Genomic DNA, 16,230 nt, shown 5'->3' with positions numbered 1-16,230 from the left:
TATAATCTAATATATATATATATATATATATATATATATATAATATAAAATATAAGGTAAATTATTCACTTTTGAGGGTTGATAAATGAGAAGCAGGTGTTTAATGTATGTACCTCATGCTGTCCTTTGCTGGCACATAATAGGCACGCATACTGTGGCATGAGGGGCACAGAAGTGAGAATGCTCAGGCCTCTGGACGACCACACACTCTGCAAGTTACAGTCCTCCTGAAGAGAAAAACAGAGAAAAGAGAAACACTACGACTGAGTTGCAAGTGTCAAACTACACTCATCATTCTCAACACGGGAATGTTATCCACATTAAACTGGATCCTTCTGTTGGACGTCTTCTTTTCAATGTGCCAATATGAAGGAAAACGGAATATTCCTCTCTTGGTTAAAAAAAACTTTAATGAGATCACTCCTTTAGTTCATATGGTCCACACATTTACACACAACCACTCGCTTGTACATCAGTCCATTAAAAAGCCTGCACAGTTCCTCATATGAGCATATCCCATGAGAAAGATCATTTGTTTAATCTATTCTTGAACTGAATGAGACAAACCTATTATCCAATATGGTTTATTTTTGGTGATCATAACTTTGTCAAACTAAAATAGTGGTTCAGATATGCAGGTTTATACAGAGTATTTGTAGATGTTCAATGCAAGTGCTGCCATCATGTGGTTCAATGGGAGAACAATGATCTCCACATATCAGGGGAACACACTGAGTGAAATATAAATACACAGTTTACAATGAATAAACTTAAACGTGTAATTTTTCTGCAGTTTAACATCTGAATATTTTTAAAGTTTGCACAATAAACATTTTATATGTTTTACAAAATACAAACTTTTCTCTGTAGATAAGGAGACATTTTTCTTAACTCTAGTCTATGTTATATTTAAATGTGGTAAATGTAATGTGATCATGCCTGCCTGTGACTGTAAATTAAATGTATACTGCATTTCAGTGTGAGACAGTGGCTTGATAAAGCACTAACAATTCAGCGCTAATTTCCCAGGCTTACCTTAAAGTCAATACAGATTTTGAATGAGGGCTCAGAGGGCTCCATCTCCCTCTGTGCAAAGCCATTTGCTAAAGCAGCCAGGACACTGGGTGGGGTTTGCTCCTGAGGGCTCTAAAGAAGCACAGGGTTTAGGGATTAAAGAGGCACTTTGCTTTACCAGTTCATGGCTTAAGGAGGCACGGTAAAAGTATTTACCGGTAGTATTTACACGGTAAAAGTAAGTTACCTTCTCAGGTTTCCTTCTGATAGCAGAAACCTTGCTCAGTACAGATCTGCGATGTCGTATGCCTTCATCGAGATCTTCACCATCAAAGTCATCCAGTGACACAAAGTCTGTAATAAACAAAATTCTCTCAATAATCACAAATCCTGAACAACAAAAAGGAACGTTTGATTTGTAGAAAGTAAAAAAATCCCCATTTAAAGTGAAATGTATCAGAATCAAAATGCTTCAGACCAGAAATCACAGTATATTGTCACACATGGCCACTATTACGGGCAAGGAATGACAGGCCATAAAAACCAAAACAATAGCAATTTATATATGGGAATATGGCATGATTCAATACTTGAGCAACCTTACACAGAGAAATAAAGTGAGCCCAAAATATTTGGAAGTTTGTGTCATACATTATGAACTGAAGCTTTTGATACAAAAAGAAAAAGACAAATATTAAACAGAAAATTCCATGTTAACGAATTAATGTCTCTGTATTCTTGCAGTTCCCATTAGTGAGCCCTAGCTCACTTTATGAATGAATAAATAAATAAATAAATAAAAATAAATAAATAAATAAAATAAAATAAAATAAATAAATAGTAAGCAAATCTGCTCCATACTTTGAAATTTTCACTTCTGTGGTCAGTTTGATGTTAAGTTTAAAGTGTCCAAATAAATGAGTCACCTTGTTTAAGCTTCCTGCAGATGACGTTACAAGAGGATGATGAGGATATAAATACCTGTGGGATGTGCATGGGTCGCAAAGCATGTGTTAATGATTAGAAAAAAAAAAGAGTGAAGGAAGTAGCTGAATTTGCAGGTGTACCAAAGCATACAATCACGAGTCTACCAGCAATGGCAAAAATAAATTAATCCCTGTCTTGTCAGAATTGTGGCCAAAGAAAAAGAAACTGAGAGACAGTTTGTCAGCACATTTCACAACACATGTTTTTTTCACTTGTAGAAAGTCCTCCATAAGCTGTTTCTGAAAGTCACACAGCTCCAAGGAGCTGGAGGTTGTGGGTTCAAGCCTCACTCCGGGTTACTGTTTATGTCATCACGATACTTTGCCCACGATAACAATGATATCACAATACTGTGATTCTGCGATACTCAATATATTGCAAGAAAAATCCTTTACAATACATAACGGCATCTGCGATGAGGACAAAATTCTCAGAAGTAAGCAAATACCAGGTATTATGTTATTGGTGCCAGTTTCACAGACCAATATGTAACAATATACAACTAAATGCATAGCTTAGCTTGCTCATGTCCTCCATTCCCCTGTTGTCCACTATTTCTCCACTGCGAGGTTAATTTACTTCACTGTAGGTTTAATTTGATTAGAGCCACGTCGGGAGTTTAGAGCACCTACATTTAAATATATATTACAAAAAATAATAAATAAATAAATAAAATCGATATTTGACACCACTTATTGATAAGGTATCGCTAACTAAAACAATACAATATATCGCCATATAGATATATTGTCCCACCCTTGGCAATGATGTTGCTTAACATTTTTTAGCCTGCATGAGATCAAACAGATACGTTCATTAATTATATACAGTGGCACTTTAATTTGTGAACACTTCTATTCAAACTAAAATTTCACATTTTCACACAAATCCTGTAAGTAAGATAAAGAAAACCAATCAAACCTGAGGCCAAAATATTAGACTTGGTCATTAATTCTGAGAAAAATTATCTGATATAATTTGGCCATACATACCCATTAATGGTGAAATTATGTGAACATTTGCTTTCAGTCACCATCCTGGCCAAAATGCAGCAAAACAGGCCTTAATATGGCTGTGCATTACTTTCTCTAAACATAACACTTCTTATTTTAATCAAAAAGATCTTATATATCTTATATATCCAAGGACCATTGCTCCAATGTCATTCTGGCTTGTCCAAGTGATATTTCACTAACTGCTTTCTCCTTACAACCCTGCCAAAAACAGGGAGTCCACTCACACCTGACTGTCACCCCACTGATGTAATACTGGATCATTTTCCTCATGAAATAAATGACCAGGTCTCATTTGGTTCACTTTAACTTTTAAGGACTTGTGTAAAATTCTGATGGAAGTTTTATATCATATTCATGCAGAAATATTGAAAATTCTAAAGGATTCACAAACTTTCAAGCACCACTGTACGTCTGGGTTACCTGCATTGCGTGGCCCAGGCACTCTCCTGCGAGCTGGAGACGTGGAGTGGGGGATTCCTGTGATGTCAAGGTCAGATTCGTAATCTAGCAGGTCGCAGTAGGAGCGTGGTTTAACATGCCGCCGTGGCTGCTTCCGTAAAGAAGGACTCTGGCTGTCACCTACAGACATGGGAGAGGAACGTCCCGTCCCATCCAGTCCCTCCCCATCCTCATTACTCGAATGACCAACACTAATCGATGATCGCCTTCTTTTCGTGTGCCCTAGAAGAGAATAGGAAGTTAAGACCACACAAAAAATAATTTGGTATCCATAAGATCCTTTTTATTTATTTAATTTATTTTCATTAACTCACTCAAATAAAAGAATTGTTTACCTTTATAGAGCTTCCCACTTAGTCTCTTGGCCTTCCGTTCCTCAATGTGATCACACCTTTTAAATCTTTCATAAGTAAACATAATTGTACAGTTAAGTGAAGTTCTAGTAACATGCATCATCTAAAGGGGACATTAAGATTTCATAATTCATAATGCCAATGTCTCATAATACATTGGCACACTTGCAATGCATGGTACCTAAATTACTCAACTGTACTATCCTTATGATACCTGGTTAATTTCCCACCGGTCCCTCCTGAAATGATTTAATCATTATTTATTTGCATGTTGCTTTTTTTCTGCATCAGTTCAGACAGATCAGTATAACATTTTTTTCCTTGTTGCACCAGATTTTGCAAGGAATGTCTACACCTCTTCAAAAGACCACAGCATAATTGTACAAGCTTCCATGGAGTCTGACAAAACAAATGTGATCACTAGTGTAGCTTGGAGATTTATACATGGCCAATTTGTGCTTGATATCTGCATTGCATTGAGTAGAGTGCCATTTCTCTCTTGCCAATCAGCACTCTGAAAGGGTTACGATTCATGTTTTAGTCCCAACTCAGCTTGCTTGGAGCCACGAGTACATGCTACAAAAAAATGACCTGGTTCCAGTTACCAGGTATTTAATTTGCTTAAGGGAAAAGCACTAAAGCAGAGTGGTGTAGGTACCATGATGGGAAATGCTGCTAAAATACTGTTTGGGCTTTTTCACACTGGACTCAAAATAGAATTTTGTGATTAGCATACAATAAAATAACATTTTCACACTTCATTTTGGTCTTTAAAATTACATGGTTAATTTCTACAAAACTTGAGCCCACAAAGTTGAGCAATGAAATAATGCACCAGTGAGTCTGAAAAAATGTATTAACAAACATAATCCAACAAGTACTGCATTATTACTTACACACAGCACTGTCTTTTGGTGTTGGGTCCACCAAACTTGGGCTTGTCCAGGCAGTTTATGCACCTGCCACAGTCTTCTTCATGTAGGCAACCCTTACATTCTCCACATCTCCGGGACCGAAAACCGAACATCCCCACTCTACCCACTCTGCGAAACTTTGGTACTCTCTGATCATGAAGAATAGGGCTTTCTGGATCAGAGTGAGACTCTATATCTGTACATACAAAACATACAACATATCAGCCAAATAAGAAAGTACAACATAATCTGTTATGAGAATTAAGCATAGATTAATTGCTAACTACTGAAAATAAACATGTTTATGTGAACCAAAGAACTGTCTGACTGTTACCTGCTATGATAAAACACATCTGCTCAGCACAAAAACATATATTCATAAAACACAGCTGATAAATAAGCACTAAATCTACAATATAACATACACAGCAATAGAATACAGGGCTTTACTGTATAGAATAATACAAAACACCTGCCTCCATCAACAGTATGTGGCATAACGACAATATTTTTACGGTAGGGATAGAACAACCATCAAGTCTAGATACAAAAATAGTAATTTACAGAAATCCTCTACAGTGGGCTTTAACGTGATAGTTGTCATTTTCTCAAATTATATATTTACCATATTATTGTTTAATGAGGCAGTTAAAAGGCACAGTCTTTTTACACTCACGTGCACTTGATCAGAATGATTGCTATAAGCAACTTCACATTAACCGCCTTTATCTTTTGAAAGCGTGTGGCTACCTTTATCAGCAGGTGATGGAGATATTCCAGATCGTTCATGTAGGGGTAGGGCACTGAGTCTGGGGATGTCATCAGGGACAACGGCGCGGGGCTGCCCCAGAACCACGGCTGCAGCTCTACACACATGCTTGATGCGTGGTCCTCCTCTACCTTCTCCTTCGGGAGCCTACCAAAATCAAGCCAAGTAGAAGATTATTACTCGATAGGCTGGAAATTCTGGTTGGTATTAAAGGTTCTGCCCTTTCCTGATTTAGGACCCACTTTACTAACCGTTACCAATTTGTTTATTTGAATAACAAATCCTCCTACCATACTTTATTCAAATATGATGTTCCACAAGGTCAGTATTTGATCCTTTACTATTCATGTTCATATGCTCCTACTGAGTAACCTGTTAGCATGGCATTCAATTACACTGTTACACTGATGACACCCAGCTCTACATATCAACAAAACCAAAGAACATCTGTTTAAACAAATTAGTATATTAGTATTTGGACTGGATGACAATTGCTCCAGCTAAATTCAGATAAAACCGATCTTACTGAATTCTCAGTAACACTTAGTAGCACCATTACAAATATAGGAGTTGTTTTGGACTTGAGTCACATATAATTGCCTTCTTCTACTTAAGTAATAAAACCAAACTTTGACACACACTATCTGTAAAAAATACTGAGGAACTAGTGCATCCATTCCTAACCTCAAGGCTTGACAATTGCAGTGCTCTTCTTGCAGGGAGTTCATACAAGGCATTAAATAAACTTTAATTAGTTTAGCCCAAACAGGCCTTAAAATGGTTGCTTAAAATATGCTACTCCAATACAACATCCAATCTGTCTAACCTTCCAGTATTCAAAATATTTAAAGTGAAGTTCTAAGCCAAATATTCTACATACCACATAATGCCATGTGAAATTGCCGGATTCAAGATTCAAATATTTCATTTTATTACCGGCTCTGGTGAGACATCTGTTTTATCAGTCTTCTCATTTCTATCAGATTTGCTAGGGCTGGCATTCTGAAGGCACTCTTTGGGTTTCCTCCTCTCCCTCCTCGCCACTGGGATTCCACCTTCTTTCAGGAGCTGTAAAACCAATGCAAAAACAGATTTGATGCATGCAACCAACTAAAATACACCTGTTTCATGGGTTTAAATAAACATTTATCATGTTTAACAATCACAGCGACCCGGAAATGGATTAAGCAGCAAAGATGATGATGATGATTATCAATCTTTAATCATTCAAAAAGGTTTAAAGGAAGTCTATCCATAAAGAAGGAACAAAAGGTGCTTCTTGATCTTATCCAGTTCTGTACACTGCTCTACTCTGATATTATATTACCCTAAATGTGTTATGAACACGTAAGACTATGATAAAGTCTGCTGACCCGTCGTAGTTTACAAATCAAGCTGCACAATATGGAGGCCTACTGTGCCCACAGGACTTACTCTGATTTATAAACATTTATATTAATTGTTCTGATTAATAGTTCACGTGTGAAAAAGGAACTCTTAGAAAAGGATTTTGTAAACTTTAAAACAAAAATTGTTTCGTTTTATGACAAATATTGGAACAAAATAGCTTTATAAATAATATAACTTGTAGGTGTCTCAAGAGTTGGGGAGCGTAGCTCATCTGTTTGTATTAACGACATAGGTGTACTTGAGCAGAAAAATAACTGTTTACTCTAGCTCCAGCGCTAATGACCCCTGCTGGTGTCTAAAAGGGGTCAGTTTTTTGGTCACAGCTGTCAGCTGAATATTTCTGGTAGCAAATTGTTCTCAGAACTAGGAATGCCAATGAGGTTTGTAAAAAAAGAAATCCTAGTGAATGCCTTTTACTTCAGTAACAAACACATGTTCACACTATCATCACACACACAAAGCACCATTCTATAATAACAGTGTCAATGTTCTTTTCCACATGGACCCCCCACCAAACAATCAGTGAACAAATGAGTCTGTATCTGGGCTACAACTGAGTGAATGTAGGTAGCGTATTCTATCATATGAATGATAGAATGTTTCACACAAAGCATGTTTGCACCAAAATACGTAATCAATCTTAAAGTCATTTAATCACTGTGTAATTACTTATAATATAGTCAATTACAAGACAATTTTCAAAACAATATCTGATGTAGTTACTTATATTCTTATATATTGTATTTACATAATACAGCTCTATAAAACACCCACAAGGTATCAAACGCCACTTGTTTAATTTCAGCCTTACCCCCGATGACTTGAGCTGTTTCTGCTGATCAATCTTGATGAGCTGAACCTTGGCTTTCTTGAGGAGGTTGAGCATGTGCTTGTTGGCACCTGACAGACTGGGACGATTACTAGCAACTCTTTCCTCAGAGCCAAAGGCATCTGCGCTAGTCTTCTGATCAAGGCTTCCTTCTAGTTTCTTATCTCTGGTTTCATCAAGAATCATTCTCTCTATGTCTGTTTGAAAAAGAAAAAAACAAAAAGACTGAAGCAGTGGTACTTGCAGACAAAGTATTTATATCTGCAGGGGACAGAGACCTTACACTGAAGTGATAATATGCAGAACTTATCAAAATAATATTGATATTATCGAGTAATTTGCAGAAAACTAGAACAGCTTATTACATCTCAGCATAAATTCTACTTTTTTTGGTTCTAAAACAAAATGATAAAACTCTTACATAATATCAGTAAACACAAGCTAACAATGCGGTAACTGAACGAAGGGGGCAGTATAGGGCTTTTGATATATAGGCTAGAGATCAGGCAGTACTCAAGGTTTAAGTGTCAATACAACTAAAGATGGTGGTATTTTGACCTCTTAATTAAAAAATAGCATGTGTTTGACTGTCAAGTTTTACTAACAAGTTTATATTAAGATGTTATTACAAAGGAATGAAAAGAACAGATATTCAAAACACTTACCCATGCATCTGGTGGGAAGTGAAATGTCTGTATGGATGGAAAACTCATCTGGCATCTCTTCAACCTGTTCTTCTTGTTGCTGTGCCAGTAACTTGGAGCTGAGAGCACGCATGCAGATGGACACTTTCCGAACAACTCCTGGTGTGTCAAGATCCTCAATCTTAAGTTTAGCTTTCTCCCTTTCAATTTCAGAAAGAGATGGACTTAAGCTGGTCTCTTCCTCCAGCTCTGCCGTTTGTACTTCATCAGGGTGTGATTCTTTCTCCTTCTCACTCGGTAAGACCTTGCTTTGACTTTTACTATTAAGGCCATAGTTTAGTTTATCTATCAATCTCTTATCTGCTTTTGTGTTTAGTGGTTGCTTCTTCACGCTCTTTTTCTTCTGAGAAGGATCAATTAATGAATCTAATGAGAAATCTTTGGCAGACAACATCTTCAAATCCTTTTCAATGTCCTGGTCAAAGTTGTACAGCTCCCCACCTACAGGGTCCAACACTTTCCAATTAAAACTGGGGTTTCTGAGCAGTGATCGTCTCTTACCAGGGAACTTTTCCTCACCTAAGGTTTTATTGTCTTCTGTGGTATCATCCTTAGATTCCTCAGAAGACAGAAAATCAAGATCCAATGGTGTTTCAGGCAGATCTTCCTCATCTGGCTGCTGAAAAGAATTAGGTTCACCTTTCTCACTGCCGTCTCGTTTCTTCACTTTCAGCAGCCCTCCTGAGAGGTGGCCTTTCTTCTGGGAATTCCTCCGTGGCAAATCCGACATGTCAGCATCGTCCATGAACCTCTTTGGTGTTTTGATTACTCGAGATGACCGGGCAGTAACAACAGGCATAATGAAATGCTTTATGTTTTTAACAAATTTTGTTTTACCAGGCTGAACATCAGTGGAATCAAGATCCAATTTTTCATTCACAGATTCATTTTCTTCCTGGCTGATTTTTTGCAACACAGGGTCATTTTCCTCTTGCTGGGCTACAAATGACGCCTTGCTTCTTTGGACTTCAAGAGACTGAGAAAGTCTTGCGGAAACCTGCTGTTTCTTGTATTTTGCCTTCAGTATGCCAATTAGTTTTGGCTTTGAAGGCTCAGAGGCACCCACTGGCATGCAAGTGCCAGCCTCTTTTATGGATCTTGGTAGCAATTTATACCTGCGAGGTCTAAACCTCTGCCCTATTAAAGCTCTGCGCTTTCGTTTGGCTTGCTTAAGTGATTTCTGAACAGGTTGAGGGGGCTGTGCTTCATCTGCAAGGGGAGGCTCCAAAACCAAAACTTCAGCCTCCTCAGTCAACAATTTCTCCTCTGGATTAAGTTCTGGTTCCGTTTCTGATACAGGATGAGGCTGAATGGCAGCGCTCTCAATGCTTATAGGTTCAGTCGCCTCAGGCAGTGGTGCTTCACAAGACTGAGGCTCTTCTGGAGCAGGTACTGTTAGTGGTGGTTTTCTCGGACTTAGTCTTGAGAGAGCATCTTTAATAGAGGATTTCCTCGGCTTCGGTTGCTCACATGGCAGCTCGTCTGATTTGTGTTCTGTTTCACAGGCCAGAATTTCATCAGTAATATCTGAATCTCTGTTCACATCTGATGGAGTTATTTTAGGCTTTCTCTTTTGCACTGACCAAAGTTTATGTCTTGCACGCTTCTTCCTGGCAGTGTTTTGATTTAATCTAGGCTTTAACTTGGGCGCTGGAAGGGCAGTAATTTTAAGTTGGCTCTCTGGACTGTCTGCTGAAGACTGATGGTCATCAGGTTCAGAAGAAATATCTTTAAGTTCAAATGTATCAGATTTATGTTGGAATGAATGTGGCTGCTTTGAACTGTTGCATTTTTTTGGTGAGCGTACAACTTTCCTCTGACGTGGGGAAATTATATCTTTATTGATTATATTATCCAAATCTGTCAGAGAATCCTTGTTTGGATTAATTTCTTTTGCAACTTCCGACCTTTCAGCAAGCTTCTCAACACTTTTTGGGGTGTCTTCATCTGTCTTAATGGTGTCAGGGTTTTCACTGGTTTCAGAAATGACATCAGCAGTGGGTAATTTATTTTCTGATATCTGTGGAGTGTTAGGTATCTCTGAAGTTTCTGCCACCCCAGAGGAATCTTCAGGCTCTGTGGGAACATCTTCCATTTCTGCACATTTTGACGGAGATTCTGTATCTTTACAAAGGTCATCTGGTGCTTTGCTTAGATTTTCTTGTGGCGTTATACTCTTGCTTTTGCATTTTACCAATGTTAAGGTCCAAATAAATTTGCTGCGTTTCTTACGTGACCTTGCTTTTGGGTTTCGTATTCTTGTGAGTTTTAACCCTGGAATTCCTACAAATTCATTTTCAATAGACTGCATCTCTGCACTGTCACCTACTGGCTGCTCAGTCAATAGATCACACTTCTCTCTAACCTTCTCTGAGACTTTGCCTTTACGATGTCTCTTCTTTTTTTTCCCCTTTTTCTTTTTTGAAAGTGGTACAGGCTCCTCAATCATTGACACTTCTAATAATGACTCTGCCAAACTGTCTTCTTTTTTATGATCTCCTGTTTCTTGAACATGACTTGAGTCTTTTCTGTGTCTTCTTCGAATCACAAGCTTTTTTACTTCAGTGTTTTCTTTTAAGGCACTGCCTGTTGGTTCTGCCTTCTTTTCCTCAGTTTTAGGCTCTACAGTGTCACTACAAGGTGCGGATTGAGACTTACGGGCAGATTTCCTTAATTTCACCTCCACTTTTTGATCACTTTTTTCCATTTCAGGCACTGTGTGGGAGGTGCATTCAACTTTTTTGTCAGCAGACCTCCCTCTCCTTCTGGTGCTAACCTGCTCTTTTATCTCAGAAGTAATATCAGTAGCTGGCGCAGTACTTTTTAATTTTACGCGCGCACATGTGCCTACAGTACACTGCGTTTCTTTATCTTCAGGCTGAACTTTATTTCTTTTTTGTCTTCCTTCAGACTTCTGATGTGATAAATTATCCACCTTCACTCTTTTTTTAGTCACCAGCTTGATGGTGATCCTTGGAGCTAAAGGTACTTCTTTCACAGAGTCACGTTTTAGTCTCGGTTTCAGGAGCTTATCTGTGACAAGACCACCATCTTCAGGAGACACAACAGTAGCAGATTCTGTATTTTGTAGTTTCTGTGTAGATCTTGAATTATTTTCAAGTGTCTGACCCTTCCTCACATCTGCAGGAGCTGCCCTGTGACGCCCCCTCTTTGTTGATTTCGTTGGTGCACGGTTACCTGCAACATTAAAACATCAAGCATTGCTTGACCTTCATTTCTAATGAAATCAATATAATTTCAGTTAAAGTTACATAATTAGCAAAAACTCTATCTGTTTTTAAACAGTTGTGTGTTTTTCCCAATTAGTCACTTAACAATTGTCATATCAGAAATGAATGAATAAATAAATTAAATTCTATGTATACTAAAAAAATTCAATTTCAACAATATCCAAATTTCAAAAGTAATGTAGATCCATGTAAAATAAATTTCTTCAAAAGAACAATAACTTCAACCTAGATATTTATGCTCACACTTACGTTTGTGAGGATTCCGTCTTGTTTGTCCAGGGATATTGTTTCTCTCATTTTCAGCTTCAAAGCCTCTGAATTCAGATCCCTGCAATTTACAAGAGAGAACAGGCTTTTGTTCAAAAGGTCTCAGCAAACATTAAAGACACATATTTCCATTTAAAGGTTCAAGTCTTAAGGCATTTAGGAGCCTATGTATCTAAAGTTCTTCATTATTTTTTTTTTTTACAACGTCATCCTGATCAGGCTTACAGTGACAATGTAGCTCAAATACAATTAAAATGTGTTTGGCTTTAAAGAGCAACACAGGGGATAAAAAAAAATAATAATAAGAAAACCACATATAGTAGTGAATCATGTTCTTTTGCTTGTCTTTGTCTGTTGACTCGAGAAGTACCTCTATTCCATGTAAATATCTGAAAGACATCTATGTGTGTGTGTATATATATATATATCTTTGTGTAGCAGTTGGTTTAAGTCTCAATCCATGATGTCCACAGGGTTACAGCTTAAAGTCACTGGATGTATCTATAACTGCCCTGTACATGATTACATCCTGACGATTGACTGAAGTTTGCTCACAATGCTCAAGGAGAACTGAGAAAGGAGAAATTCCCAAGTGCGTTTTGTTTGGATTTACTGCTTAAACATTTAAGAAGTGAAATTCCGCTAGATCTGAATTTCACACTTATGCTTCAACATAATAAATGCATAATACTGACATTGACAGATGCAAGGCACAGAAATATTGGCAACCATCAGTGAACAACTTTTCTGTCATACATAGTACTGACCATTCAGTGTAGGGATCAGGGTGCAGGTAAATTTAAATCAACCCACAAGCCACAGTAGCGGGTTAGAAATTTGGGCAGGAGAGCCAAAGAATTTAGTTTAGTAACACAACTGATCCACCCAGGACAGGCATGCCGACCAATCAGAAATGCAGTGCTCCAGACATGCAAACCAATCAGAAGTAGTTCAAGCCCACTAATGACCCACCAACAACAAGAGCGCTAGACCTAAGGAACACATCGTGTTTGTGATGCAAACAAATGTCCACTGCTCACCCGGAGTAACACTGGGTACTTTAGTCCTCAGTAAAAGCAGCACGTCAGCTATGTGAGAATATTTAGAACTTGAGACTAATATATATATATATATATATATATATATATATATATATATATATATATATATATATATATATATATATATATACACACACACACATATATATATACACACACACAAGAAAAAGCACAAACTTTTTGTGGAAGAGTCTTCAAATCAATGCCAGGCAATTAATAAGTGTACAGCCAAGTGAATATAGCAGTAAACTAGGCATGCACAAAATATATAAATATATTTATATTTTATTGATGCTGTTAACTTTTTCCAAGTTCCCCGCCATTGGTTTCAGGGCCTAGCTGCAACTGCTCCAGGGTAATACCCACTTTAATTTGTTACTTCTTGACAGCGAGTCACACCAGAACACTTTGAAGTTTCCCAGCTTTTATTCAGTTTCAAGCATTCGAGGCAAACTTAACTCCAGAAAGAGTAAAGAACAGAACAACGCTGTCATGTTTACAAGCATTACAGCGAGGCACACAGCCTCCCAGTGCATACCTCAGCATCCTTCTTAAATCTCTATGCCCAGAGATGGAGAAAAACTAGCACAGATATTAGGGATGTTTTTGAAGGGTGTAGACAACTGAGAGCCCAGCAGGACCACAAGACAGATCCCAGTCTTGCTCATTGCTTATGTATTTAAATTAAGAATGTACGAAAAGGAGGAATAAGTTTTGTTTCAAAAGATAAATTCAGCTATGCAGTCGCCGGTGAATAATGCCAATATTAGCCTCATAATTTGACCAATTTAAGATAGAACTTAATGCTTGAATATGAAGACTATGAATAAGTAGCAAATGTCTGCCTCCTAAAATGACATTTAATGTGGAAGGGAAACATCAGTAAGGGATATAACATCAGCCACTCAAGGTGGAAATGATATGAAGCTAAATGCAGTGGTGGCTTGTGAAGTGTTCTAAGCCTGTAAACTTTGTGTCTTGGGAGGTTGGAGGCGCAGACAACACTTTCCAGCGTTTTTGAATTTGAAATGACGTAGCCATTATAAACACTTGCTGTCTGTATAAAAGACTGCTCTTTCGACACCAATTTTAATCACATCCATGAGCAAATAAGCACATTTTGTGGTTGACTTGTGAATTGCTTTTTAATTTTCATGCCACAGGTATGTTGCTGCCAGCATATAATTAAATTATTATGCAATTCTGAATGCTTTAACTGTCAATAAAGGTGTCAAAAAATGTATGCTCCAGGGACTAGTACCTATTTCTAGGTATGACCACTGAAACAAGCTTTAGGATCAAAACTTTAGCACCCAATCCAGCTCACTGTAAAGTAAATCAAAATTAAACGTTACCTTCCTCTGCACTATTACTGGTGGTATTGTTTGCTATATTTCATATATTTAGAATTACGTCTTGAGCACCTGAAATAACGAGCTGCCCATGATCAGTTACACGTCTCAATCAATACCGAGTGTATCTAAAGAATACTTCATTCTGTTATAACAGGTGTGTTGGTGATGGACTTTAACACATTTATGTGATGGAAGGGAGCATCAAGAATAAATCTTGGAGTAAAACATGTAATATGGTGCCAATTTTTTTGCCAGCGCATCCTCACTTTTATTAATTTATTTGAGCCATATAAACGTTAAAGTAAGAATGCAGAAAAATAGTTGTGAACACATTGTCCATTTAAAAGTTTTCCATGCTCTCACCAGCAGAGATGGCACACAGTGGAGACCTCCAGCACCCAGATGCTGAACCACAGAAACTCTCTCTCTGTGTGTGTGTGTGTCCATGGAGAAAAAAGCAAAATCTATGTACTGAGCTTAATGGTCATACGTTGGTCTGATTATAGAAATCATCTTCTGGACGGCAGGTGATTCAGCTTAAATCAACAGCATCGGACCGAGCAGGCATGGCCTGAACTGGTGCTGTATACTTTAGGCCAAGCACATGTAAGCAGTTTTCAGAAAAGAAATAAGCAATAAACTACTACACCCAATATACCACCATACACAGAATCCCAGAAATGATATTACGCGCTTTTACGCTAACAACAATTCGTCTGATCACAGATTACACACATTCTGCTCTGTTAGCTAGTAATGCTACAGTAGCTCGCCCCTCCCCCCTCAACAACACATACACACACATACATACATATACACACACACACGGCAGAAGCCTGTTGTGAGCAAGAACACATTGTTTTTATTCCTACACCTGCAAATAAGCAGTGTCCGTCCATGGTCCGTACCCTAACCTATGCAGGACCACGTGATTTGTAATCAACTTTTCTTACTCCATATATTCCTGTTCACACGAGAAACTGTAAACTAAGGCTTTAACATTAAGTTGGCTTCCTCTACGCCAGGCCCTTTTCCGAAATATTGCTTGCTACGTTCCACTTTAAAATGGTACAGCAACATTTCCAACAGCGTCTTTAACTGAAGACTGGAGTTACAATCCTTTTCAGCAGTATCTTCATTTGAATTTCCGTTCCACCTTAAACGCTGCAGAAGTTCCAATCGAGTGCCTCGGGACATTTAAGGTGGAACGTGAATTTCGAGTTAGAAGCTGGTCAATTGGACGTGTAAATCCAGCAACTGAATTAATGCATTAGACAGCGTTAAAGAGAAGCCAGCTTTAACAAATGTGTGTGCTCTAAGGCGAAACACCGAATTCAAATAAACCAACTTCGACTGAGGCACCGTTTTAAGGTGGAACGCAAAATTCGAATGAGAGGCTGGCGAAAGGGAAGCCAACTTCAGCTAGTGCAGTCCCATAAGGTTACTCCGCCTACTAATGTCCATTTTGTGTGTCCAAATGGCTCCCCTGCATGGCTCCGTAACCGCTGAGTAAAAGCCGTCCCGGGAGGACTCACCTCCTCGCTGCCGCTGGAGCTGTAGCCGGCCTCGCCGAGGTTGTTGTAGCTGGCCTCGATGCCGAGCAACCGCTGGTCCTCGGCGCACGCAAGCGGCGGGCAGACGGGCCTTGGGCCTCCTCCTTCAGCTCCTGGGCCAGAGACGCCGCCGCTGAGCTCCTCGGCGCCGCAGCGACCGAGCTGTCCCCGCCGCTCTGAACGCAGGCGGCTCCGAGACGCCCACGGGCGGCCTGGGAAACGGCCCCGCGCTGCAGCGTTTACTCCCGCCGCCGCAGATCCGCAACCCCCCGCCATCATCATCATCGC

General features: G+C 38.7%; 1 protein-coding gene across 1 annotated transcript in view; it reads right to left on the bottom strand.

The window, feature by feature from the left end:
- The window catches only part of kmt2bb (lysine (K)-specific methyltransferase 2Bb), a 40,996-nt gene extending 24,769 nt beyond the window's left edge, over positions 1–16,227 (bottom strand). Inside the window, exons 1-12 of the mRNA XM_066660023.1 lie at positions 15,925–16,227; positions 11,956–12,034; positions 8,417–11,653; positions 7,734–7,948; positions 6,449–6,580; positions 5,494–5,659; positions 4,726–4,939; positions 3,812–3,876; positions 3,438–3,698; positions 1,262–1,368; positions 1,036–1,146; positions 114–227 (exon numbers count right to left, since the gene is read on the bottom strand). Of these exons, the coding sequence (XP_066516120.1) occupies positions 114–227; positions 1,036–1,146; positions 1,262–1,368; positions 3,438–3,698; positions 3,812–3,876; positions 4,726–4,939; positions 5,494–5,659; positions 6,449–6,580; positions 7,734–7,948; positions 8,417–11,653; positions 11,956–12,034; positions 15,925–16,227 (5,004 nt within the window). The remainder of the gene's footprint in view (positions 1–113; positions 228–1,035; positions 1,147–1,261; positions 1,369–3,437; positions 3,699–3,811; positions 3,877–4,725; positions 4,940–5,493; positions 5,660–6,448; positions 6,581–7,733; positions 7,949–8,416; positions 11,654–11,955; positions 12,035–15,924) is intronic.
- Positions 16,228–16,230: the final 3 nt, after the last annotated feature.

Source organism: Hoplias malabaricus, chromosome 1 (assembly GCF_029633855.1).
Source record: "Hoplias malabaricus isolate fHopMal1 chromosome 1, fHopMal1.hap1, whole genome shotgun sequence".
Classification (NCBI taxonomy): domain Eukaryota; kingdom Metazoa; phylum Chordata; class Actinopteri; order Characiformes; family Erythrinidae; genus Hoplias; species Hoplias malabaricus.
Note: the sequence above shows the minus strand (reverse complement) of the source record. Positions and strands in the feature narration are given on the sequence as shown.